Source organism: Paroedura picta, chromosome 3 (assembly GCF_049243985.1).
Source record: "Paroedura picta isolate Pp20150507F chromosome 3, Ppicta_v3.0, whole genome shotgun sequence".
Classification (NCBI taxonomy): domain Eukaryota; kingdom Metazoa; phylum Chordata; class Lepidosauria; order Squamata; family Gekkonidae; genus Paroedura; species Paroedura picta.
This window is the reverse complement of record NC_135371.1, coordinates 26,422,664-26,450,000: the sequence shown is the minus strand read 5'-3', so window position 1 is coordinate 26,450,000 and position 27,337 is coordinate 26,422,664. Positions and strand designations below refer to the sequence as shown.

The 27,337-nt window shown below is 41.5% G+C and overlaps 1 protein-coding gene across 20 annotated transcripts in view; it reads left to right on the top strand.

Annotated features, from left to right (window-relative positions):
* The window catches only part of FOXP1 (forkhead box P1), a 613,965-nt gene that overhangs the window by 330,416 nt on the left and 256,212 nt on the right, over positions 1-27,337 (top strand). For 17 of the 20 annotated variants that reach the window (XR_013228958.1, XM_077325163.1, XM_077325165.1 and 14 more), the window contains one exon: positions 22,306-22,487. Coding sequence is in view for 18 of the 20 variants with exons in the window: in XM_077325163.1 (XP_077181278.1) it covers positions 22,317-22,487 (171 nt within the window). In the remaining 2 variants the exon portion in view is untranslated. Of the gene's footprint in view, positions 1-9,041; positions 9,060-9,183; positions 9,326-22,305; positions 22,488-27,337 lie in introns of those variants that run through there. The other 3 variants (XM_077325170.1, XM_077325168.1, XM_077325178.1) reach the window with 3 other exon arrangements.

Here is a 27,337-nt window from a genome sequence, read left to right as displayed (position 1 = left end):
AGTTCAAAATTGCAGTTTGTCATTCTGAAAAGTGATCCATGTTGTTCTGTCAGTACAACTGTTTCTTTTAAGTTTTAACCTTTTCCTCTATTTACATGTTCTCTGTTACTCTGTTGAAGGAGGAAGGGAGGGAGATTCCAAGATGGCCTAACTTTAAGCCATTCCTCCAGAGGAACTGATTTATTGTCTGAAGATCAGTTGTTATTCCAAGTGATCTTCAGGCACCATTTGAAGGTTGGCAACTGTACTAATATATGGGGGGAAATTAAGTGACTTATTATATATTCTCTTAATACTTGCATTTTCTTGGCATTTTGTGTCCAATCTCATAGTGTAACAATCTGTTGTTAAGAATACAAAACACATGATACAATGTGACTGTGAGCAAAACCCACATTTATGATAGTTTAAGAGCATAGCTGTGTTGGCCTGCAGTAGAACTTTAGAGGCCAACAAGATTTGGGGGGGTGGGGTAAGAGCATTTGATAGTCAAAGCTCCCTCTGTCGGATACAAATCAGAGTGGAAATCTGAGTCTTCCCACTTTCTGACTGGGATATAAAGACTCAGAGATCTCCATCCTGACTTGTATTTGACAAAGGGAGCTTTGACTCTTAAAGCTTATACCACAAAACATCTTGTTGGTCTCTAAAGTGCTTTTGGATTCAAATATAGCTATACACTTAAGAAAGCATTTAAGATTTTAACTTAAAAAGCAATTGACAGTGTTGGGAAAAAACAGCAGAGATGGAAGAAAATAAGATTCCAGTCTGCAGAAGCCCCATTCCCCAGAAGTCTATTGCTAGGATTTGGGGAGATGTTTGGGCACACCTAGGGCTTTATAGAGTCTCCCAAGGTCAGAAGAGGCCACTGGGCCTGTACATGATTAAATGGCCCATATAAGGATCAGAAATGCTGGCCACAAAGAGGCTCCAGGTTCTTTCTAGGCTGTGGAGCAGAAACTTGGGAAGAGTATAAGAAAAGGATTGAATTGATAACTCTCAGCACATGCCTTTTGGAGCTGTCCATAGAGTTTTCTCCAAAGAGAATTGAGGCTTTTGAACTCTGGTGTTGGAAAAGACTCTTGCGAGTCCCTTGGACTGTAAGGCGAACAAACCGGTCAGTCCTAGAGGAGATCAGCCCTGACTGCTCCTTAGAAGGCCAGATCCTGAAGATGAAACTCAAATACTTTGGCCACCTCATGAGAAGGAAGGACTCCCTGGAGAAGAGCATAATGCTGGGAGCGATTGAGGGCGAAAGAAGAGGGGGATGACAGAGAATGAGGCGGCTGGATGGAGTCACTGAAGCAATTGCTGCAAACTTAAATGGACTCCAGAGAATGGTAGAGGACAGGAAAGCCTGGAGGATCATTGTCCATGGGGTCGTGATGGGTCAGACACGACTTTGGACCTAACAACAACAACTCAGCACATGAGGTCTTTCCCTTGGTTAGGACCATGGAGGTGGGGGCAGAGAACAAGGTTGATGCAGACCCTCTGGGTCCCTGCTATCTCATAAAAGCACCATCTTTAGCTTGGTGTAGTGGTTAGGAGCGTCACCTTCTAATCTGGCGAGCCAGGTTTGGTTCCTCGCTCCTTCACATGCAACGAGCTGGGTGACCTTGGGCTCACCACGGCACTGATAAAACTGTTCTGATGGAGCAGTAATATCAGGGCTCTCTCAGCCTCACCCACCACAGAGGGTGTCTGTTCTGGGGAGAGGAGAGGAAAAGGAAGGCGATTGTAAGCTGCTTTGAGACTCCTTGTGGTCTATAAGTACCAATTCTTCTCCTTCTAGTCTCTACCTTCCTGGCCTCAAATAAAAATACATCCCAGCTTGATGACTCAATATAATGTTGAGAGAAACTGAGATTCAGTTAAGGAAAAAGAAGAAAGAGATTAGTTTTCAGTTGCTAACTTTCAGTTGGAGCCTGAAGGTTTCATGGAATTCCAACCAGTATCCAGATACAGCGATCCATTCCCAAGAAGATTGGCAACATCGACTCCATGGCATTGTATCCTCATTGAACTCCCTTCCACCCTGAAATCTACAGTAATTTCCCAAGCTGCACAACTCCGTGGCAGAAAATGTCCACTGTGCCTGAGGGCGGGGGGTGGGGGGGGCACGGAGATCCCACCGCAGGTTTGTGGGATAGCAGCATGCTATCCCTATGATGAGCTAGTTTCAGGCCGCCATCGTGGAGGTGTAGACATGCCCTGTTCGGCTCTGCAACCCTGCAAAGCCAAACAGGGCGTTTTGTGTCCTTACACATGGGCCTGCCCCAGCTGGGCCTCTGCTGACCTCTGCAGCAAACCGGAACGTGGAAGAATCTGAGTTTTCTTGCCATGGGCCATCCAAGGTCCTGATTCAGGCCGGGAGGAAGACGGGATGGCAGCGACATTGTGCATATACAGGGATTCGCCCCGCTGCCCTCTCAGTGCCAGCCCGGCCTTGCTGCCCCATGCATAATCGGTCAAATAGGAACATCTTTTGTTTTCTCTGACAGTGGAACTGCACACATTTCTGTGATTATGATGTGACAATTTCATGATAAACAATGTATCTGACTTCTGAATAATTAGATTATTGCCTAGAATTGCTTAGGGTAGAGAAAGAAAGGGGGGAAGCAAAATAGAAACAGACTTCTAACACTGAAAATGTTGGGTCACTGTGCAAGAAGAAGGGTACAGAATGGGGTCAAAGATCTGCTTCTGCAAAAAAAAAAAAAACCAGCAACCCACTTTTTTTTTTTTTTGCAATTTGTTATTCTTGTCTATCATACAAGAGAGTGAAGCTAAAGCAGGTACCTGTGGCTGAACTTCAGTGACAATGGATCAAGCCTTGTAGTGTAGAAGCTGCTACTTGAACTGTTAACCAGGTTGCAGCAGTTGTTACATAGACACCCTTACCTATGATGAGCTAGTTTCAGCCTGCCAACTGCCTTTCACATAGGCTGTTGATAAACCCTCAGGCTGTAATAACTTTTGGTCACTAAGGAGCGAACTGGATTTGCAGAAGTAACATACAGGTGAAAGGTTCTGTATTCCATTATTGGCCTCCTAAGCTGTCTTGCACCGCTCACAAAAGCTATCTGTTTGCACTCTTGTCATATTTGGGATCTTGGGCTAGAATTTAGGGTGTCAGAAATCCATTTGTGTAATTTCTTCTCAGATTGCAGACAAATGGTCCTGGATATAACATTCTAAAGCACATTAATAGCTTAGCTTCCATTCTTATTCACCTTGAAAGGAAATGTTTCTTTTTGGAACAAAAGATAGCAAGATCTAACTTGTCTAAATCAAGGCTGCATTTGTTCAGCTGTATTCATCTTTGCCCTTCATTTGACTTTTTTAAAAGGGTCTATAAATAAAGAGTTGTAAACAAGAGCTAATCCTTAGCAACAACCTAGAAAGTTAATGTTTCTCCTCTGTTCTTATTGAGACACTCCAAATCAAATGTGATTTACACATAGCATTCGTAAGGTTAGTAGGTACTAATGTCTTGATAGCTGAAAAATGAACACCGTTTTGTACTTGGTATATAATGACAGCACATTTTCCATCATAAGAGGTTGAAAAATACTTTTTACTTTATGTTTAAAAATTGGAATTGTGCCTTCCAATACTTTTGCTTTTATATTTTGAAGGATAGATTCAAATGAGTAGCCGTGTTGGGCTAAATTAGCACAATAAAATCAGAGTCCAGTAGCACCTTTAAGACCAACAAAGATTTATTAAAGGTGTGAGTTTTTGAGTGCATGAGGAAGTCTCAGGAAGAGTGCTTGCACTCGAAAGCTCACACCTTGAATAAATCTTTGTTGGTCTTAAAGATGCTACTGGACTCTGATTTTATATTTTGAAGGAATTTTCTTATGTGTGTTTTCCCTTTTTCAGCGGTCAGCATCGTCAAAACACTTTATCATATGCATCTTCATAATTTAAGGTGACCAGATTTTAACATTGGTAAAGCGGGACATCATTGACCGGGGGGGGGGGGGGTTCTTGATTAAAAATTTGGTCTATAGAGCAACAAAAAGTTTCATAGAACGCAAAAATAGTGTTGTAATATATATTTTTTAAATTTCAACATAAGTACAATTTGCCAGGTACCCCCAGATGTCCCTCCAAATGTGGGACAATCTGGTCACCTTATCATAATAACAAGTTTTATTAGTTTAATAATAAGTATATATTCGTTTAAACTGTTTTAGATACATTCTGCAGCTGACTGTGGCAAGAGTCATCCTTAATCGGGAAATATCCTTAGTTTTCCTCTGTTGACATGAGATGCTTTAAGCAATGTACAGTAATTTCCAGAAAGGAATATCTCCATGGAATATGTTTAAAATCTACACTAGGGGGACTATTAAAGATCGGTGTCCTTTTACATTTACGCAAAGAATGTTTTTGTAGTCTTAACCTATATAAACTGTGCAGCTTTTAATTTGGAATTTCCTAAAGTGCTGAAACTCTTAAAGTGCTGTGAACAGCCAGGTTTACACATAGTTTCTCTGTACTGAAATATTTTATTCAGCTTTCCAATACCTGAACACTATGGTCAGCATTGTCGTAAAGGTATGACTTTAATAAGTGATATAAGCTATGAAGCATTTCCCATTATGTAGACACCATGTCTTTAAATTATGGCAATTTCTTAAGATTTTAAAGCAAAATGAGCTCTTAGGGATATGATTAATAGTAGGGAATGAGGATAACACTGGGTCATCAGTGGCACTCCATTACAAAAAAGGTTGATCTAATAAAAGCATCCATCTATTTGACCAATAAAACATTTGAATGATATGCTTGTAGTTTTTTTAGCATATAGTACGTACTTTGCACTGAATAAACTGTGATTTTATGTGTTGGAAAAGAATTGTAGCAAAGGCAGTTCAGTTGCAATGTGAAGGTGTCTTAATGCTGAGAGACCAAGTGCTTTGCACAATATTACATTATGGCCCTGGACTTCATATTTTGAATTTATACTATGTGAATTCAGTCCGTTTGATGAATTGTCATTTAATGCTTGGGAGGATGGCGAACAAATCCTGAGATAAATAATCTCCCACACCATGGATGTTGAGAAGATTCAAGAATATGCATAAAGTGCAACAAGAAGTCTGCAGATTTATCTTTCAAGACTTGGTTCCTAGTTTTCTAGAAGTGATAGTTACCTGGGGAAATGTCATCTGAAGCATAAGGCACCCACTAACTATGAAAGGTGAAAATTTGATATTAGGGCAGTAAGGTTTGCACCATAGAAGCTTGTGCCCTTAGATAAACTCTGCATGTCTCGGTGAGTGAATGCAGGCATTGCTGATGAGTCTTTGGCAAAACTGCCACACATTTATATATTTCTAGCACCAAGGTACAATTGCAGAACAATATAATAGAGAGGTGCATACAATGTTGATGAAGGATATTCATGGACAGACTGCTCCTGTAAGCGATAAGGGGTCTGACCACTAGCAGACTTGCATAGTAATAATATTTCTTGTAGAATTAAATTTCATTCTTTCACAACTGAGTAATGACCCTGATACCAAGAGAGTGTTTCCATCTCCTCATTCTCCATAGAAAAGGTCTGTATATGTGTATGTTTCTAATCTTGCAACAATTTCTGCCTTCTCACCTTCATGAGTAACTAGGAATATCAGGAACCAATGTTTTTTAAGGTTCCCAGGGTTGTCCCTACCCCACTCATTTTAATTTCACTGTGTTTCTGAATCTTCATGGGGCTTGGTATCTGTTTGCCTTGTTGTATTCATTAGTCTAGTTTTTTTCCAGGTTTCCTGTGGATTCTCATGTTCGACTTCGCCATAGATTCTCAGGTTATACATGGTCTGATGGTTCCAGACTTATTAAATCAGAAATCATTCATTATTACATGTCCTATTTTGTTAATTGTTCTGACTCAATATGTGCAATCCGCCTTGAGTCCCTGTGAGAAAGGTAGACTATAAATAGATAAAGATTTCCATATAAATTCTGTATCATTCATGATTTGACCTTCCCTCCCTTTCCTCGTAAAATTCCTGTCATCTCCTGCAGAATTCAGTTAATTTATTTTTATTTTAAATATTTGTATGTTTTCACCAAAATAGCACCCCCCCTCAAGGAGCAAACATGTGAACATTAAAACAGCATTTAAGGAAAGCATATAAACATATGTATTGTTCTGAATAAGTTATTTCAAGGTGTGGGGCTGAATATCAAGCATGAGTATGTTCAGCACTCCAATGAAGTTTGACAGTTGTCACCTTTCTTTATGAAGTTTTTTTTGTGATATCCCCCAACTTTTAGGGGGTGTGCATGTTAGGTGTATTATACATTAAGCAGTCTGTCTTTTATGATTCATTATTGAATCATGATTCATCAATAATATTATTTTTATTTACCCTGTTGTCAGGATTGGGCTCTCTTTTGAAACACAAAAGTATCCTCCTCCTCCTCCTCCTGCTACTACTACTACTACCATTACTACTACTACAATTACTATTTTTCCATTTATTGCCCACCACTCCCAAAGTGGCTGGGTTTGGTGGATGGCAGATTAAAACCCCACAATAAAATAATTAAAAATCCGTCTCTTACAGAATCCCCAGTGTTGAGAATGACTCTAAGCCCCCTTCCCATTATCCCATAGTGCAGGCTTTCTCAAACAAGGTTTTGTGGAATCCTGGGGTTTCTTGACAGCCCTGGGAGGCTTTCCTGAATGAGTGGGAGTTAATTAATTTTATATATATATTAAATTTGTTAATTATTTATTGGGTGATATGACCATACATGGTCATGTAAACCCACTCATCCCTCCTCAAATGGGCCTGGAGGGGGTGGGAAGGGGAGGGGCTGTTTCCCAAGCATATTCTACACAATGGTGCCACTTTTGGGGTTTCTCAGAGCCTGAAGAATGTTTCAGGGGTTTCTCAACAGTAAAAAAGTTGAGAAAGGCTGCCATAGCTCAACAAACTGCCCTCCAGCCAGTGCCCTGAGGTGAGATACAATGTGATGGGGAGTCAGCCTGGAGTTCCTGCTCACATGTTGTACTACTGATTGAAATGATGATGATGTTGATGATGAAGTCATATTGATTAAAAAAACAACAACACAAAACCTCAGAAGCATGCCAGGAAATAAAGACCAAACAATAATAAAATGTTAAAACTGGATTGATTTCTCTTAAAAAAAAAAAAGCAAAAGGAGTCATCAGTGGTATGGAAATATACATGTTGGTAAAGGTAGACAATTTACATAATGTCCATTGGTACTCAGAGGAGAGGAATGGAAGGGTCCTTTTAAGCCTGATTTATTGTCATAGGCTATAATAGCAGAGTCATGCCCTTTGAGATCCATTGGAGTAAATTGGCTTAGAAGGGTGCACTGTTAGTAGAGTAGGAAAGTGCATGTCCTGGACCTTAAAACATTTACGGAAGGAAAAAGGTGATGCACAGTGATTCAAGCTAAATTGTGCTAAAACCGCTATTGTCATTCTTTTGTTCCACTCAAATGGAGGTAACAGGTCAGAAAAATAGTTGTGTAGGCATGGGGAGGAAGCATGAATGGAATCCTCTTTTCCCTTTCTGCACTGCACTTTCAAGCTACCCTGTCCTTTAGTACAGGGGTAGTCAACCTGTGGTCCTCCAGATGTTCATGGACTACCATTCCCATGAGCCCTTGCCTGCTTTAGTACAAGTTTGCCACTGCCCAAAGTGTGGCCCTTAGGAGGATGCTGCAATCATTTTTTTTTTCCTGCAGTGCACTTACTGAACGATGACACAGGAATAATTCAAGCCATTTTGGAACCTTAGGTGGGTGTGGCTATAATCAGAGAAATCGAGAAATGGCAGATTAAAAAATAGAGAAACATGGCATGTGGGCAGGCATTTTTAAGACTGCATACTGTTATGGTCTTCAGCCCACTCTAGAAATTACTTATTTTTAGTCAACACTTTCTCCAGGACAGTGGGGATTTGTGGACTGCCTTGGGACATCCATTTATGTCCACTGGTGACTTGCTCAACAAGCTGAGACTTCAGAATGAGGAATCTGGAACTCCCAAGCCATCTGTTGCTTTCTCTAAAGCCACATTATTGATGGCAGCCTCAAGCTTTGGTCCTAATGTCATTGACTGCTCTGCTTCCCTATTTAAGTTGAAAAGTTACATGCCAGTCCTGGTACTCTCACATAACAGAACTGGCTTTTTAGTGGACTTGACAAGGATTATTATTTTATTGAAACAAGCTCACGGTGAAAACCAGTTTCCAGTGAGGCTCGTCTGTCTCTCCTTGGAAATATAAAATACACCCCATTTGGAATTACAAAATGCACTGGTGCGTGTTGTCGGTATACATAATGTCAGAAATGGACCCTCTGCTCTTTCATTTTTCCCTTCCTCTTGGCCCCCTTTGTGGAATCCCAGGCAAAAAAAAAAAAAAAGGAGAAGTGTTGCAGGGATATTGCAGAGTTGCTCTCACTGGGTTAGGGTGACTACTAAAGTTCACGTTAGCCAACTGCACAGTTGTTTAGAATCAACCTAGTCATATATAAACAACTAGCTCTGGTCCCCAACCGGTTGGATTTCATAGTGGTCAGCAGCTGATGCCTGTAACATCCATCCAACCTTCCTGCCTCTCTAAATGTCAGGAGGATGACTGTCTGTTTGTCGTGACCTCTCCCCAGCTGTTTACTCTGTGATCTGTTTGCCTCAACCTTGATTCCCTGAGAGTGGCCCCTTTCTCCTCCCTCCTCTGTTTACAGTTGTCCTGCCCTGAGTGTCACCTATGAAATCTGTTGATTATTCCACCTGGTTAATGTTAAATTGCTCTTGCAAGATGATGTGTTTGTTCATAAACACAAACGCCAGGGCCCTTGTTTACTGTACCCATGGCAGCAATCAGTTATTAAACAAATATTGCTTTGTTTGCAGGCGTGAGCAGCAGGCAGTTTAGCCTGCAAGGTCTGTGGGGGGAAGGAGGGGAGGGGGGGGGAAACCTTTAGAAGCGAAGTTTTGATAAAGAAGAAAAGGGGAACTTGTCCCTGGAATGTGGCTGAAACTGACTTAGGTTTGTTTTTCTTATCTTCAACTTTGGATGAAGGGGCTACAAAGATTAGCAAATTGTTTGGTTTTTTTTTCTCTTTTTCTCCAGGAGATTTCCTTAGTGTAATGATATCTATCCAGTTGTTTGCTTTTTCAGAAGGGAGAGAGAGAGAGAGAGCACTCCTGCAAGACGACTAGCACAGTAATAGAGCATCTGATGGCTAAAAAATTCTGTGTGGATCAAAGCAGGACTTTAAAGGTCTAGGACAGAAGGATAGGGCTATGAACAAGGTAATAACTCCCCCCCCCAAAAAAAAAGACCTTCCTTGAAATGATGTATAGTGATTGGTGCTTGAGACGTTGATTTTGTCGTGAATGTGTGTGAATGTTTTTGTGAATCCACGTGTGTGTCTTTTCACACGCTGTCGTGTCCTCTGTGACGTTGGAAAAGGCAGCGTTTTGCTTGATTTAGAAAAGAAAGCTGAAGGAAACTCTTTGCCATCATGGCCGGGAATGTTACCCCTATCTCCTCTCCCCCCACCCCATGCATTGTGATGAGCTTGTGTGTCTGCTTTCCATGTGTGGCAGTCATTATTCTTCTTGTGCTGTTTTGCAAACAAGTTGGGAGTGGGAGAGAGTATTAGTTGTCTGTTTTTCTTTTCTCCCAGCCCTTCCCAGTCAAAGTAGATGTTTATTGTTTCTAAAGACAGCCTATGGGCTCTGGCCCCCAGGAAATCCTTCCCTTCATTTCTGCGGGGGCAAGTGTGGGGCTTTTGCCCAAATCCACATTAAAATGAATAGTGGCTATAGAGTAGCTATGCTTAACTGACGGAACTTGTTCACACCAGACTTTAAAGCCTTTTAGAAAAGCAGCATTTGAGAAGTAACTTCTTTCATGCAGCCTCCAGAAACTGGGTATGAGATAATTCCTGCTAAAAATTATTTTAAAAATAATCTGTAAGTGCATAAGTAGTTTTTTTAAGGATCGGGTTAAAAGATCGCGGGAATCATTTGGCCAAGCACACCCCACCCCAACCCCCACCCCAAAAAACTTTGCAAAGTCCAGAAAGGTGGTATTCACTAATGCACTATAAAGATCTGAAACGTATTGTCCCTTGTGATTGCTAGAGCAGTCATGGGACTTGAGGTGAATCAGAAGGCACTTGAAGTGTGTAGCCTAACCAGACAATCATTAATTGACTCGCACTGCTGCGATGAATTGGTCCCCCTCTCTGAATCAAACACTGGAGAACACTGAATGAGAAACTGTTATAGGGCCATCGCCTGCCATAGCACCACTTGACCATGGAAATGATTATAATTCTGCAGGCTGAGATGTTTAGTCTACAAGCTCTATTGAACCAAGCTTGACTTATTTCAGAATCAGAATGCTTGGTCAAGGGAGCAAAAAGGAGCTTCCTTTTATTTTTCTTTCTTTTTTTAAAACTGTGGCTTATCAAGATTTTTGGATTAGTATTTTAACTATTCAACTGAGATTTTTTTTTTAAAAAAACAAGATTTGTGGATCTGGTTCATATAGATTTTTCTTTTCTTTTCCTTTCTTTTTTTTTGCCATGTGTGCGATTCCAACTCTCTTTGGGTGCAAGCTTGCACCGAGAAACAAATGGGAGGGAACAGGGTGATAGAACTTGCAGAAATATTTATGTTCATGACTGTTTCTGGTTAGAAATAATCACAGGCTTGGTTGTCCTGTTCAGTTGTTTGCACTGGCTCCAAACCGGATTTGCCCAGGTATAAACTGAAGTCTGAATATGAGAAAAGAGTTCGGGGAGGGGGGGGAGAGAAATATTTTTTAAACAGCAGCATTAGAGTGAAAGGGAAATGTTGGTTTGTACCCACAGAAGCATGTCCATGGACTGAAGGATATCTACTTGCAGAGCTCAACTGTCTCACCCCCTTCCTGCTGTAGACCAAAATGCCCCTGGAAGTATATTTTGAGGATGAGTAGGGTGATGTGAAAGTAATGCTTTGAGGGTGTGACTCCTTCAGTCTGAGTAAATGCTCTGGTAGGATGCAAATGTCAAGTAAGCCTTTCCTTTAAAAGTTCTAGCTACACTTCAAAATCTACACGATCATACAAAGTCATGGCCGGTTTATCTATGTAGCACATGTAGCATGTGCTATGGGCCCCTCACTTCCAGGGGGCCCACACAGTGCCTTTTCCCCATGGATCAGGATTCTAGCTTCTCTCCTCCCCCTTTCCCCCTCTTTAAGGACACTTGTAGGGATACCCCTTTCTACTGTGGAGGACCCTTCTGCCTCCAATCTGGCTTCTCCTGTTACAACTGTACTTTACTAGGGCCCCGCAAATCCTTAACCCACTCCTGTACAAAGTATATGTCGAAGAGAGATTTACCCTTGCTAGCACATAATAAAAAGTGGCCTATCTTTTGCCGTTTCACACATTGCAAAGTATTAAGTTCTGTGTGCCAGGGTCTGAATGGAAAACAGTCTCGCACACTTTCGTATGATAAAGTGTTTTGAAAGATGTGTCCTCATCCGAAGCAAAGCAGCTCCTATTCTGCCAATGGGACAGATTAACAATTAGTGTGGCAATTAATGATTAGCGTTGCAAGTCATTAGGAGGGAGCAAGGAAGGGTGGACAGAGATACGCTGGTAGCTTTGCATGTTTGTTTTGTGAGAGCTGGCATAGGCGGGGAGTAATGAGTGGGTGGATGGGAGGTGGTCTTGAACAGATGGCTGGTTTATTAATTTGGTGTGTCAGTGGTTTAGACTATTTCAGGTTCAGCATCAGTTAAGGGATAATGAGGTTGTAGAACTTCTTTACACTGTTTACTTTGCCTACCTGTCAATACATATTTACAAATCAAAGAAAGTCTGGTTGAATAGGATTACAGTTGGGCTTGCTCCTCTTTTCCGGCATGGCTTCAGTGTTTGTAACAGCTGCATGACAGACACAATCAAAAGAAGAATTTCCCCCACATTACTACATTTCCAAGCTGGGAAAAGTCACAGCTGTTGTATATTTCTGTCCACTTTGATAAGTCATGGGAGCATGGCAGGCCAGGAAAAATGAAATAATAGCTGATGGTCAAACCAGCCACATTTCTGGATATTCTGTTTGTGGAGCTCCCAGTGGACTGGTTTTCCTTCTAAATGACTGTCATATCGGCATCCAGTTGGGTCAGGATAATGGATGAGATCTAAGTCTTCCCCATGTCTTTATCTTAACCTAGACAATCCCACAAAACTGTAAATTACTTGAATTACCAAGCACAAAGGAGAGACTTGGAGCTCTTGCAATGAACTCCTCTAATTACTATTTTAGAATGCTCCAGGTGGATGCCCCTATACTTTTAACATGGTCCCCTTACCTGTTTATTTCCACCATGTATCTCCATGGCTTAAGAGGGTAGGCAGATCCTCTGCTGAATCACCTTGCACTGTCTTATTCCATCCCATCCCATAAGTCACTGTGTAGTCCCTTCCATGTACCAGTCCATGGTAAATTTGGTAAAGGCTGAGTTATCCAAATCCAAAAGGTGTACCATGCATTTCATGGCTGACTTATGGAGCTGCCAGCAGCATGGCTACCGTTCCCTCACTGCCCACTGGTAGCAGACCAAGAATTCTCAGTTCACACTGCCAGTGATTGCCAGAGAGGTCCCTGTGATGGGGGTGATGTCCTTCCTCCGGGATAGAAGTTGTTTCTTTTGCACGCTCAGAGGATGGATGAAGCACATATCTTGAGAAACATCACTGGTTATTGAGGACAGTTTGAATGAGTTGCTGGGCAGTGGGAAGGTATACCGGTGTTTCTGCATCACAGATGTGGGTGCAAACTTGTTGTCTGCTGTTTGGAATGTCAGGATGGGAAGTGTTGTGTGCATGGCTCACACTTTGCATCTCATAGGCCCATTATGCACGGAGTGGAAAGTCTGCATTCGGGGTGGAATGGCGGCGGCTAAAATCACCAATTATGCACGCTGCAGGCGGCAACCGGGTGCAGAGTCAACTTATGCTGCCGAAAAAGCCCGATTAGCGAGATGCAGAAGAATGTGGAGCTTCCTGGGACCAGGGCGCAACCAGAAGCGGCTCCGGAGTAGCCCTGTGCATAATTGGATACTCTGGGTTTTGCCGCCGTTGTGTTCTGTCCCGTGCATAATCGGTTTGCTTCGCTTCTTCCTCCTCCTCGTTCTCCATACCACCGTTTCAGCGGCCGTGCATAATAGGCCATAGGCCCATTATGCACGGCCGCCGAAACGGCGATTTCGGGTCACATGGAAAACGCGGAGGGGGAAGACGCGACGCACACCGGTTATGCACGGGGTGGGGCGCGACAGCGGCAAAACCCAGAGTAACCGATTATGCACGCGGCGATCCGGGCGTCACTTCTGGTTGCGCCCTGGTCACCCGGAAGCTGCACTTTCTTCCGCGTTTCGCAAACGTGGCTTTTTCGGCGGCATGCACCGAAGCTGCGGCCGGTTGCAGCCGACACCGTGCGTTATCGGTGGTTTTAGTCGCCGCCATTCCACCCCGAATGTGCGCTAAAACCCCCGTGCATAATGGGTCATAGTAAAGGAGGCTCTTGGTCGGGGGAGTGATCTGAAGTCCACGTGGGACGCGATTACTTTTGGAGACTTGTTGTCGGCTTACTACACACTTCTCCTGCAACGCTCGGTCTGCATGGAGGTTTTGTGTCAGGCAGGCAGAGATGGGTGCTCCAGAAAACAAGCTACTCCAGGAATTCCACCCAATGGCGTTCCACATAATTGGTGATACAGCGTCTGGTGGAGCAGAGAGCCCTTGTGCAGGATGTGATATTCTCAAATCCCATAATGCATCGTGAAGAGGAGCTTAGCATAAGCTCCTTTGAGTGGCTGATTCTCACTCTATGGTTCACTCATACAGCTAGTTTGGGCTGTGTGATTCCCCTCATCCATGGTCTGGATTGGGGACTGGTCTCTGTGTTGAGTCTTTCAACAGAATTCCTGCCACAGGTGTGGTCCTTGGTGCGTCGGTTTCAGAGCAGTGTTGAGATCTGCCTGCATGGGAAGAAGGAGTTTAGGCTTGCTTGCATCTGTGACCTATGCATAAAAGGAAGTATTGTAATTTGCAGTTTTGAACTGTCTGCCTGGAGGAATGAACTGTGTGAGGAGGTGCAGGCCTTGCTTGATTCCTGGCATCAAGTTTGAGGCGGAAGTTGAGGGCTTGGTGGAGGCAGAACGTTCCTCTTCCCAGTCGTCCTCTGTTGAACGAGGTTGCCCCAGTGTTAGGGAGGGACAATACTGGTCCTCCGTAGTCTCATGGGAGGTGGCCGGCATCAGTCGGCCAGGAATATATTAGTGGCACCTTGTTTTGCATTGCCCTCTTCCTTGAGTCTCTCCTGGCACTTATCTCACTCTCTTTTAGATGTTTTGTCAAAATATTTTTCTTTGTTCAAGCTGTTAACAAAAGGGTTTGATATTTTTCACTCATCTTATGGGTTCATTACTAGCCTGCAGTCTGTTTTATCTACATCAGGGGTAGTCAAACTGCGGCCCTCCAGATGTCCATGGACTACAATTCCCATGAGCCCCTGCCAGCAAACATTGGCATGGGCTCATGGGAATTGTAGACCATGGACATCTGGAGGGCCACAGTTTGACTAGCCCTGATGTACATCATTTTACGCTGCTCTGTTTTAAGCACTTTTATATTCTGGCTTGGTGTTGTTGACTGTTCCAGCTTGCTTTTACCAATACCACTCGCATTGCATTTCTAATCCAGCAGATGATTAACCATTAACTCCCTTGTCTTTTACCAAGTGTGAGTCTATCCTTAGTGTCCCTAGAGGTCCCGCAGTCATTTCTAGAAGTCCTGTAGCCATTCATTTGTGTTTTGGGTGACAAAAGGACGAGGAAAAAAGGAAGAGCTTGATATTAAATTTCCTTAAGTTCCAGGCAAGCACTGGTTAATTGGGGACAGTAGTTAAATGATTATGAGATTTGGGGCAAATTAAAATTTGAAAAAAAACAATTTAAGAAGATGGGTGAGCTTGTTACATGTAATCAAAGTAATGTTTTTGCCTTTTAAAAACAGGATTATATTAGATCTCTTTCCTGTTCCCCTCATGGTTTTTATGTTTTACTTTTCCCTCTCCATCCCTGCATTAATAAGCACCGAAGCTTACAGAAGGTGACCAGCCCCTTTGCTAAACAGATGCTAGTTCCAGTCTATGGGTCAGTTACTAAGGATGTTCTTAGAGCTCTGTGATTTGTTTCACTTCCCCTGGGATGCTTAGTGCATCACCTTTCCAATATGCTCAACCTCCACTGACCCAAATCTTGGGGCAAGTCCAATTCCAGCCCTGGAACTCCCAAGGGACAGCCTAAGAAGCTACCTTTGTGTCATGGGTCCAGAGTGGAAAATGTGCGGTTGATAATGCCATCCATTCTGGAGCTCTTCTCTCCCTAAGTACTAAATGAAATTTTAGATTTCAGATACGTCTAGACATAGACAGTGTGTGATAAAGTTGATAATACATTAATCATTTTTAACAACAGGTAATATGCATAATTTATGGTGTTACACTGCTATCTTTTTTGATATTTATGATGGATAATGCTCAGTTTTTGCCCTCATATTACTGCTTTAAATTATACCACAAGAAAATTAATGAGAAAGTAGATTTATGGGTTTCATTTGTTTGTCAATTTGGAAATTAATTGGGTGTTAATTTTAGCCGTCCCTCATCAGACCAGGTCTTTAGTATGTGTGCATTACTTTGCATTCATTGAAGCCTACCTCCCATTTACTGTGGGTCACTAGCTTTGCATACATTAAAATAGCCCTCAGGCTCATTCTCTTGATTACTTTTTGAGCTGCCATGCATTAGAAAATTTACGCCTTTCTGTTATAATTATGAAAATTCTGTATAAGAGGATGGTCCTTGTGTAACAGCAAATCGGCATTGTTCCTTGGCTTCTGAGGTCTCAAGTAACTTAGTTCTATTATTATTATTATTATTATTATTATTATTATTATTATTATTATTATTATTATTATTATTATTATTATTATTATTGTGTTTGGTAACATAAAGTGGTATCAAGTCAGTCTGTATTCTATGACCTCCAGCCTTTGAAGTCTCAAAGACTCATTTAAATTCATTAAATTAGCCTGTTAGCATAGACAAAACTCACGCACGTGTATATCCAAAGGTTTTCCCATGCATCCTTTGGCTTGTTTTTTGCATTTTTTTACACTTCTGGCAAAAACGTTTCTCGTTAATACACTGGCACTATGTTGGCATTTGCACCCTATCATCAAAACATTACATTACAAACAGAGTTAGTGGCGAATGATAGTGTGTCATGTTTTGCTACTCCTAAATTGCTTATTGAAGGAAATGTTCATTATTCTAAAAGGCACATTGAGTCTAAGTGTTGTGTACTTGTCTGTTTATCAAGCAAGTCAGAATCCTAGACTCCATAACCATTGACAAAAAGGTGTGTGGGGAGGTGTGCCACCGTCATGGCTGTGTACATGTTTGGGCATATGAGGAATAATGAAATGACATGTATACAACCACACAGCTCTTCCACTGGAACTGCATTTTTATTTGCAGATGTGATTTCCAGATATTTGCCAGCTCCTCTGTAGACCCTCCCCACCCCCTTTGCCTCATGCTGTTCTGGGAGGATTTGCAGACCCTCAAAAACAAAGTTTGGGGGAACTTGATGGACCTCTACAGGTTGGCAGAGGATCCCATGCGGCAAAGTCTGTGGCTACGACCTGTATATGTTTGTCTGGAGAATGTAGATGGACTGCACAACATGAGATTGTTGGCACTCTGAGCAAGAAAAAAGAGAAAGACTAAAAAAAACCCCGCTAAAATGTGTAATGGCATTAACATTAGTACAGTCTGGCATAACTGAATGCACAATTTAATGAAATGTCTCAGGCTGTATTTATATTTCCCTTTCCCTTGGACAGTACAACTTTCATAGTACCATTTCATTTCTAAGACCTTTGCAAACATATCTTTATCGTGATAATCTCTTACCCTGCGTAGCATTTTTAGAAGAGCTTCCATGGATCCCTTTTTTTCTCATAAAAATGAAATAATGCATATTATAGATGCAATTATGTATTTCCCCTGTACAAAAGCTCCTCCAACTGATTCATTATCATTTCAAAATGGATTGTTTAAAGTGTGAATAAATTTAATGCTGTTATCCCATGCATCGATTGAGACATCAGAGCCTGTCTAGTTCAGGCCCGTGAAATGTTGAGGAGGCTCATACTTGGAGCCTGATCTCCTGCAATGAAAGATATAGTGAAAGAGTAGTTTGAATATGCCCCAAATACCCATAAAATGTTGCTATGCCAAAGGGACATTGGAATGCTACTGCTGCTGTGCCATGGCAAAGGCAGACGTGCACAACAGACCAGCATATGAACATCTATTTGCTTCTTTTATACCCTGCCTGTCTCTCCAGTTGGGATCCAAAATGACTTAGAGCACCCTTTCTTCCTTATTTTATTTTTGCAGCGACCCTGTGAGTCAGGTTAGGCTGAAAATGTGTGACGGGTTCAAGGTCAGCCAACAAAGTATCATAGCACAGTAGGAGTTTGAACCCGGGTTTCCCAGATCTTCATCTAACTCTATAACTGAGGGTTTCATGAACCAGGGGTTCTTGACGGGTCTGGAAGGGTTTCCAAAATGAGTGGGTTAATTTTTTTTTTAAATTTGTTAAACACTTATCAGGAGATATGACCATGTGCGGTAATGTCAGCCTTCCCCCATGGCCAGTCAACCTTCCCCCCTCCATGGCCAATGATGGGCCTGGAGGTTGTGGGAAGGGCAGAGGGCCCAGGCATGCACAGGCTATGCTTCCCAATCGTATTCAGTTTGGTCTGCCACTTCAGGGGTTTCTCAAAGCCTGAAGAATATTTCAGGGGTTTCTCAGTAGTAAAAAAGTTGAGAACGGCTGCTCTATTCACATCAAAGAGCCAAGAATAATTATAGCTTTAAAACAGATTTCTTAAGATATTTATACAGTACATGTATCATTGATTAACTTCTTAATGAGTGATGTGGACAATACTTGGTTGACCATGGGACTAAAAGGGAAAAGAAAAAAACCACTAAGTATTTTTTTTTCTTTGTCATATGCTGGAAAGCACCATTCTTGTACCAGTGCCCTGTCTTTGCAGAAAAGATGAGCAAAGCTACAGGGGGAAAATGCAGGCAGTGCATCCGAAAGTCCCCCCCCCCCCAACACACACATACACTTTCTAAAGACAGCTGTGAGAAGGCTGGCTACAGATAATAAGGTCTTTTCAACCAGAAGAGATACACATGTGAGGATGTGTGTCCGGAGGCTGCCAACAATTTCTCTTAAACTGATTTTGGCCCAGGCTTCTACTTACACACTTTCTCGTAATTCATGCTTTTGCCTGCCCAAAATATGCAATGAACTGCAATAGACAGAAGTTGTTAAAACTGCTTCCACCTTATATATGAATCAAAATTAGATCCATTTTAAAATGAAAATGTTTTAAATGGTGGAAGGTAATTTTGCCACCTCCGTTGCATGCCTTGGTGGACAGTATGCTTAGCAGACACTGAGAATGTGGGATTGGATCCTGCAGTGTAATTCCTTGCTTGAGACTAATTTTAGCATTTGCTGTCCTCTCCATAGAAATAGAAATATATATATATGTATATAGTTTAATTTACGCATCCTTAAATGACTGGGCCAAGTTCTTTAAGGGCATTTATTCTGCTTCATATAAATAATTGATCAGCCAAGTTAATTTACTTCTGCTTGACTTGGTCAACCTTAATTAACTGTTTAGAATAAAGACTGATTTTATTTGTTAGCTCAAAATGTTCCACAGAAGTGAAAAGGGCTTTGTTTTTCGGAATAGAATAATATAAATAAAAAATATTAAGCAAATCATTACTGGTAGCCAGTGTTTACATGTTGGTATTGAGTAAGAATGAAAGAGCCATGGACAAAGCTCTGCTTGCCAGATGGACTTTTCTCCATCCATTGAATGGGTTTCTCTTTTGTAGCTCTCTACACTAGGGAGCTGTCCAGTGAAAAGTTGTTCATGGACATCATAGAAGGCAGCTTGGAGTGGGGAGGGTGTGATATAAAAACTGCAGAATTACCTCTGCATGCATGGCTACTTTGGATCTATTACACAAAGACCCCACACCCATGAACTGGAGGTGCATGTTGGGTGGTTCACTAGAAAGTGGTCCACCCTTAATTGTGCTATTTCCCCTTCTCCCTGACAGGACATTTTCCACAAACAAGAGCAACTGATGTATGCACCAACCATCACTGCTTACTGTGTCGGTACTGTTTTACACTTTAGTGGTAACTCATTAAACTTTGACTTCCATAAAGTGTTGTTGGTCCTCCATAGGAACTGGTTGTCCACTATATGAGATAGGATGCTTGTCTAGATGGACTGCTAGTATGATCCAGCAGGGCTATTGTTACATTTGCAGGGCAGGTGGGCAATATCAACACACAAGGAACACTCAAGACACATGATATTTATTTGGCATAAACAGGGCCACAGATTTATTATTGTTTACATGACCCTGGACCCTGGTAAGGTAGCCATAAGAAAGCCCCATGGGTGTCAACCTCTACTGGAGCTTCTTCAGTCACCTTGCCATGTGATCTAGCCTCTTCCCCAGGAGAGAAGCTGCCCCACTCACATATGCAGCCTCTTAAGGAAGCTCCAGCCAATGGGCAGCAACCTGGCATATGAGGTAGGAGTGCCTGAGTTTGATCTTATATGTCCTGAACCAACCAGTTAGATTTTTAGCAGCAGGTTCTAGGGAGCTTGTGCGTATTTGAATAATTTCTTCTTTTATTCCAGTTCTTAATCTGGCCCTGAGGCCTTCATGGACCAACAATTATTCTTGATTTCCTTCCCTATTCCTTTAGTTAAAGGATGATTTTCCTTTCTTGCCCTCCCTCAGAAGCTATTTAATTAAGTAATAAAAAGTATGCCTTCTCTCCACAGAGTTATTAGTAGAATTAAATATACAGAGGTACTCTAATGGTCCTTTAAGCAATTGTGTCTTCATGTAACCTGAGAACCCGAAAGAAATTATTTGGATAAGGAGACACCATAAACCAGATGAACTGTTCTTTAATCTAAACACAGGACTAGAAGATGCTGTATGTGGAAAATGACTATATCAGTGCCAGTAGATCCCTTGCTGATTAGATTGTAGTGTTCCCACTAAGTTCTCTTTCGTCCATAATACTGTTGGCATGACAGTCCTTACAACTCGGCTATTTCCCATGCTTCTAGAGATAAGGTGACCACATAGGGAAGAGCCTTGCTTGTTTCTTCTCCCCATGTGCTCTTTGGGTAGATGATGCAGTGCTGTCATGGTAAGTGCCCTAGTCCAGATTTTCCTGTGAGGACTGGCACTCCTCACTGCAGAAGAAATAGTTGCATCTGTATTGGTTCCCAATCACCAACATGAGGGAAGAATGGACCCGAGGGAGCTTTCCATGCCTTGAGTGTTAATGTTAGTACTGTACATTGTACCATATAATGTACATGTCCCAAATGTTCAGACATTTATATATATTTAACAATATAGATTTAACAGTATATATTTAACACAGTAAAGGCAACAGCACACCAAAAATAATAAAAATTCAAAGATAAACATTACAAAAAGGCCTTTTAGCCCCCCCAAAAAAGTTTCACCAGGTGGCTATAAAGACAAAACTGTGGGGTGGAACTGAACTAGTTTCTGGGTGGGCCTTCAAAGAGGTCCTCACTATGCATAGAGTTGCCATTGCCAGCGCTAGTTTGGCAAATGCTGAATGTTCTTATGGATGGTATTAGTGGACAGTGGAGTCTAGGGAGGACGTGATGTTACTTTTGCATGATTCTCTAGTAATTTCCCCTGATTTCTGTAATAAAAAATTCCTTGACTTTCAATGTGAAGGCTATTTCCCAGTCATTTGTTCTCCTGCTCCTCAGTGTCTTGAGGGTGGGTGTTAGGACCCTTAGTGTTACCCACCACAGAGGCAATGAGCAGAGCTTAGCAGAGAGGAAGAGTCTGGTGTTTTTTGGAGAGAAGGGGGAGGAACTGGACATGACTGCTGGGCTACCTTTTATAATATAGTTTAAAAACGATGTACATAAAATCAATAAGTAAACAGGGAGAATAAAATTTAGTATAAGTGGTATTGTTGTTACAATTATATTGTTATTGCAGCACTGTGTCTTCCATTAATAAGATATGACAAGATGGTTAACAGCTTTGCAGTCTCTCATTACAAGTATCCAAGTATCCAAATTATACAAATTAGCTAGTATCTCTGGCATGCCCCCCCCCCAAGAATAGCTCGGATCCAGAAGCAAATCACTGCAACATGATATGGGTTATCACCCTGTTCCCGTTGGCTGCAGAGGAAAGGGTTTAAACTACAAGTACAAGTACAACAATATAGGCTAGATATCAGGAAAAAAATTTCACAGTCAGAGTAGTTCAGCATTGGAATAGGCTGTCTAAGGAGGTGGTGAGCTCTCCCTCACTGGCAGTCTTCAAGCAAAGGTTGGATACACACTTTTCTTGGATGCTTTAGGATGCTTAAGGATGATCCTGCATTGAGCAGGGGGTTGGACTAGATGGCCTGTATGGCCCTTCCAACTCTATGATTCTATGATTCTATGTGTTTGTAGTCAGTATTCTGCTTCAGTTTAATTGCTAATAAAGAGGGTGACTAGCTCTAGGGCTGTGATAGCTGAAGTCCAAAAGGATAGGTAGGGTCAGTGGGGACTGTATTTCACACCACAAGAGGTGGTACTTTCTAGCCTAATTTACCTTTATTTTCCTGAAATCTGCTCCCGTGGCATGCTTCCTTCCCCAGCAACCAGGAAAAAATACTTTAGTTGGCTGTTCTCTTTCTTGGTCTTTGGAAGAAAAAAAAATACGCTATATAAAATAGCTCACAGAGTTCGGACAAAGTGTTCAGATTCAATTGAAGAAATACAATTATTGATGTATATGTGAAGCCGTTGAGTAACTATGGCCTTATTTGGAACAAGAATTTACTTTGAAAATGCAATAGCTCTACCAACAGATAAACATAATCTAGTAGCTCAATCCATTAATGAAAATATAAATCTTAGGAAGGGAAAGGACAAATGTTTACAGTTGCGGCAGGCTTTAAAAAGAGGACCTTATATACAAGTGTTAACAGCTGCTTTATTGTTCCCCCCTCCTTCTTCTCTTAAATTATTTCAGGTTTGTGAGTCATGATGCAAGAATCTGGGATTGAGACAAAAAGTAATGGTTCAGCCATTCAGAACGGTGCAAGCAGTGGCAACCACTTGCTAGAGTGTGGCCTTCGGGAAGGGAGATCAAACGGGGAGACACCTTCTGTAGACATCAGTCCTGCAGATATAGCTCATCTTCAGCAACAGCAGGTACCATAAATTACATTATACCTTTTCCCACTGAAGGGGCCAAAAAACAAACAAACAACAAGTCAGGGTGATCTATTCCCCTGCAAAGGGAATACTTGGGAAAGTGTTTTTGGACTGCTTGTTTTCTGTTTGTGTGTGTGGATATTGCAAGCTTTGGATTTTTGGGGAGGGAAGGGGCGCAATGCAAATATAAAAAATAAAGTTAATATTTATGCCTTTTTATAGCCATTAAAAAAAACCTGATTCCTCCTAAAGATACCAAGACCATATCTTGATTTTGTTTCCTTTTGATAACTACACACCACCATTTTAATACAATATACGGGAATATTTGTTTTTCCGATAAAATATATAGCTGGCAACAAAGCGTTTTGTTTTATATGTAGAAACTGTCATGCTGAATATACGTGTAGGTACTGGGATGTAGGGAATTATGATGATATTGTTATTTTGGGGGGGGGAATTAAGTTCCTGCCTTAATGTGGATTGTTAAACGGGACAAAAGGCAGGCTTTTTCATGGTTCACAAATATGTTTATAAGTAAAGCCTTGCTCTTCTGTAGCACGTACAGCATTCTGAACATCTTTTAAAGAAACCTTTGGCTGCTCTTTAGATTCTCTTCAGAGTGCATGACAATCTTGTCAGCAGGTTGTTGTACAGTATTTTTTTAAAAAAACTATGAAAACACATTTTATAAAGAAAGAAGGCAGCTTTGCTATTTTTTTCCCCTCAGGGGGAACCTCCCCCCTCCCAGAGCTCCACAATAGTTAAGGATTTTGAGATTTGCACGATGCTAAGTACAATAGGCAGTCATTTCAGCCATTTTCTTCCTATAGGTTTCCTTACTTAAAGTGAGAATACAATCAGTGAGAAAATCACAGCCATGCTGAATTCATTACTGCAGTAGTCACACAAAACCATGGATAACATTTCAATAAGTGCGGGCCACAGTTGAGTAAACAGTTGCACTGAAACTTAATTCCTGTTGACTTTTCCCTCATTCTTCGCCAGGGGCACATTCTGAATCGTAGTGCAAAGACAACAGGGGTTACTGCTTTGATTAATATAGGACAGTGGAAGGGAACTAGAATAGTAAAATATGTTGGCACCATGCAGGACACAAAAGCCTTCTTTCTGAGAGCCTCCGTGTCAAAATGAGCTGACTGCACTGCGCGGCATGATTTAAGCATAATGCTGTTTTTTGAGGGGAGCTTCAGTCCCATCTTTTAGTTGGTATATATGGGGGAATCTACAGACAGTATCCTACTTGTGAAAAATGAAAAGGCTGGTCGTTATATCTGTTTTCACAAAATACTCACCAGCCTTTAGGGCTACTGCCTTTTGGGCACTCCATGAACAAGGCCCCTCCACAATCAGCTAGGGAGATCGCTGTTCAGTGAAGTGATGCCTTGATTGTGAATGTAACAAGTCGCATCACACAGCGGCAACCCATCTGGGTGCATAAGGAGAGGTGACAATGCATTTCAAAGAGAGTGCTCTACAGACCAGTTTTATCTGGCGGAACCAGCTAGATAGGCTGCTTTCTATGCCCTGGATATGATGCTGAGATGGCAAAATAATTTCCATCCTACATGAATTTTACCAAATTCACAGGAACAACTAACTAGCTATAACTGTCTGTACACCTTTTCCTCACCTATGAACCATGTGCTTAGCTCACAGTCTTTCCCTTCAACTTCCATATTCTTTCTTTTTCTTTTAGCCATTGTAGTTTTATTGAACGAGTCATTTCACAGTCTAATGGCACATCCATTCATACATGTTTGCATGCGTATTTATTTTTGAAGCAGGGTAATACCTCAACTGCCCTCGAAATTCATGTGACAATACATAGGTCGCTGCAGTTTCCAGATCTTCTGCTGCTAAATGCTGAAAAGGGGGATAAAATTGCTGTTTTCAGACTGCTAATGCAAGCGTACCACATACAGCATAATGTTTAGATGTTTCTCCCTATACAACATATGCTCTCAGGTCACTTAACAGAATGGTTGATATAAAATGCTCATTCAATAAATATGAATGGCTGTTAAGTAAAACTGCTGTGTCTTGGCAGCATTGCAGTATAAACTCTTTATTCTCCTCCCTCTCGTTTTGACAACTGTATTGCATTGTCTGATCTATCAGAAAAAGGTACTTTTGGCCCTGCTACTTTGTCAAATATATTGTTAATGTACATCCTCATTACAAGTAGCAATTCAAGAGGTGTTCTGATCGGCTCACCTATCTAGATTTTATGGTTGCTCATTGTATGTTTAGCGAACATGGGATTGTAGAGCTACTGAGGTTTAGCAAAGCGAGTCAGGCATTCCTGTGAAGATGGTGCCAGGAAGAAAAGCACTAGGTATATTAATTTCAAATATATTCGTATTTTTTCATACAAACTGAGAATCGCATTTTCACATTTTGATGGTGTGAGTGCTTATACTGTTGGTATAACACAGCTCTTTGCTACAAAACTACCGAAAGGATTGGAATTTCCCAAATTAGGATATGTAGTTATACGGTTGCCGATAAGTCACACTTGCATTAATGGCTTTCTAAAACGTACTGGGAGGAAGTCGCAGGCAGAGTTTAAGCCTGTGGAATGTATACCAGAGAATGATACAAATCTAGGCACCACCTGACACAACTTTTTAAGAAGTTATGTATGAACAATACTGTTGCAAGCATTGCCATCTCAGAAGGATGACGTGTATATCTCTTTCTTAAAAAACAAACAAAACAAGCATTTTCTGAACCTTGTGTGTGTTTTGGGGACAGATGCGTTTCACACAGCCCATGAGACCAATGCTGTCACTATCCTTTAACACTTTATTGGAGGTGGCAACCTTCTGTATCAAAATGGAACCAGACTATTCCACAGTTGGAAAGCCTTTGTTCGGGGGGGGGGGGTGTCTGTTCTTGAAATGACACCAAGGGTATTGACTTCCTCCTTTACTGCCAGACCAGTCTTGCCTAGTTAGCTCGAGACAGAGAGATCTCTTTTTGTTTGTTTGCTCTCCTTCTGGAGCATAGTAACACCCACTGCAGTATGTAAATGCACTAATTAAATCAACAAAGTACTTGTATTATGATCACAGGCAAATCATTGTTCCCTGGATAGTTGATAGTGTGCCATGTTGCAGATATATGACTACTTTTAAGACTTCTATATATGCCTTCTTATGATAACTACTGAACTGTAAATTGTAGATGGAAAGCCATAATTGGCACTAAAAGCTCAACTACATTTTACATTTAGCAGACAGTTAATTTCCGGTTTTTTTTTAATCCAGTAAACAGTCCATCTTTCCAAAGTGACATGATTGGACTACAAATCGGTATCATGAAGAACATATTTAGCGGTGTGTAGAAATGGTACTGTTGATACAACTATTCATTGTGATATTATCGACCCTCTCCCCCCGACATTGCCTGAGCCCCTGTCCATGATATCATTTGACCTTGCCCAATATTTATTTATTTATCTATCATCTGCCATGTGTGTAATATAGCCAGGAAATCCTCAGATTGTGTGGCTGCTAGGCAAGAGACATTTGGAGGCGGTTTGTCATTGCCTGTTCCTCTATGGCGACCCCTAGTATTCCTTGGAGGTTGCCCCCCCTAGCCCTACCCAGTGTTCACAGGTTTTTCGTTGGGGATTCAGCAACAGCGCAGTGTCCTCATGTTCAGTGGACTTAACCACAAGGAAGAGTTCAATAGATAATTGGATCACTAGTTAGTGCACGCTGTTTGAACACCTGAGTAGCCCTCAGGAACTCATGGTTCCTAAAAGATGCTGAGTTGTTGGAGAAAAGAAGTTTTGACAAGATAGTGAAATGCCCAGGAATGCTCTGGCAGCCACAAATTGCTGAGGGGAAACATCACATCCGATGAAGCGTGAGCTAGTAGATCAGCATGGCCAGAGGCTGTTATAGGTCATGCTGGACCACAGAAATACGCCCATACAAAGCACAATTTGCTTATTGGAATAGATAAAGGAGATTGGAAGTTTTGGTACATGCTGTTTCAAAAATGTTTCGTAATGACTCTAGAAGAAACTTTGGGCTGTTCTCTGCCAGCTCTTGTGAAGTTTTGTGAAAACATCAGCTGGAAAGTGATTTGCTATTATTGAGCTTTAAGGTACTAATGTGGCTTCAGTGAACAAAGTTGGAAAGACTGTATCTGAGAAAAGCAACAGAAATGCAAGCAACTCCTCAGTACAGTGACCCTTTTTCTTTTGCGATAAACACTGACATTTGAGTTTAAAATTATCTCCCTTTTTGTGTGTGTATCCACCATTTAATTCCCAGTGTCTAGAGCAGCGGTAGTCAAACTGCGGCCCTCCAGATGTCCATGGACTACAATTCCCATGAGCCCCTGCCAGCAAATGGCAGGGTTTCATGGGAATTGCAGTCCATGGACATCTGGAGGGCCACAGTTTGACTGCCCCTGTTATAGAGCTTTGTGAACAGATTCTCTGTTGATTATAAATGCATTGTGCAAAACTGTCCAAGTTTTATCAGTATTCTTTAAAAGAAAAAAAAATCACAAGCATGAATGCATTCACGCACATATGAACTCAACACACATAAATTGCTGTTCTATAAGTTCTTGCACTAATTAACAAACTACCGCTGAGCTGGCACAAGTGGCGGTGTTTATAGATCGCTGAACGGATTGTGCTTTTAAGGTGATGCTCAGATTGTTTGATGAAAAATGGGTTTGGGGGTGAACGGTTTTATGACAAAGCATACGCAAGCAATACGTAAAACAAGGTGGAAGTTTATGCAGCAAAACAGCACTTTCACACAGGGAAAAGTTCCCTTTCATCACTTTTTGTCTTTGAA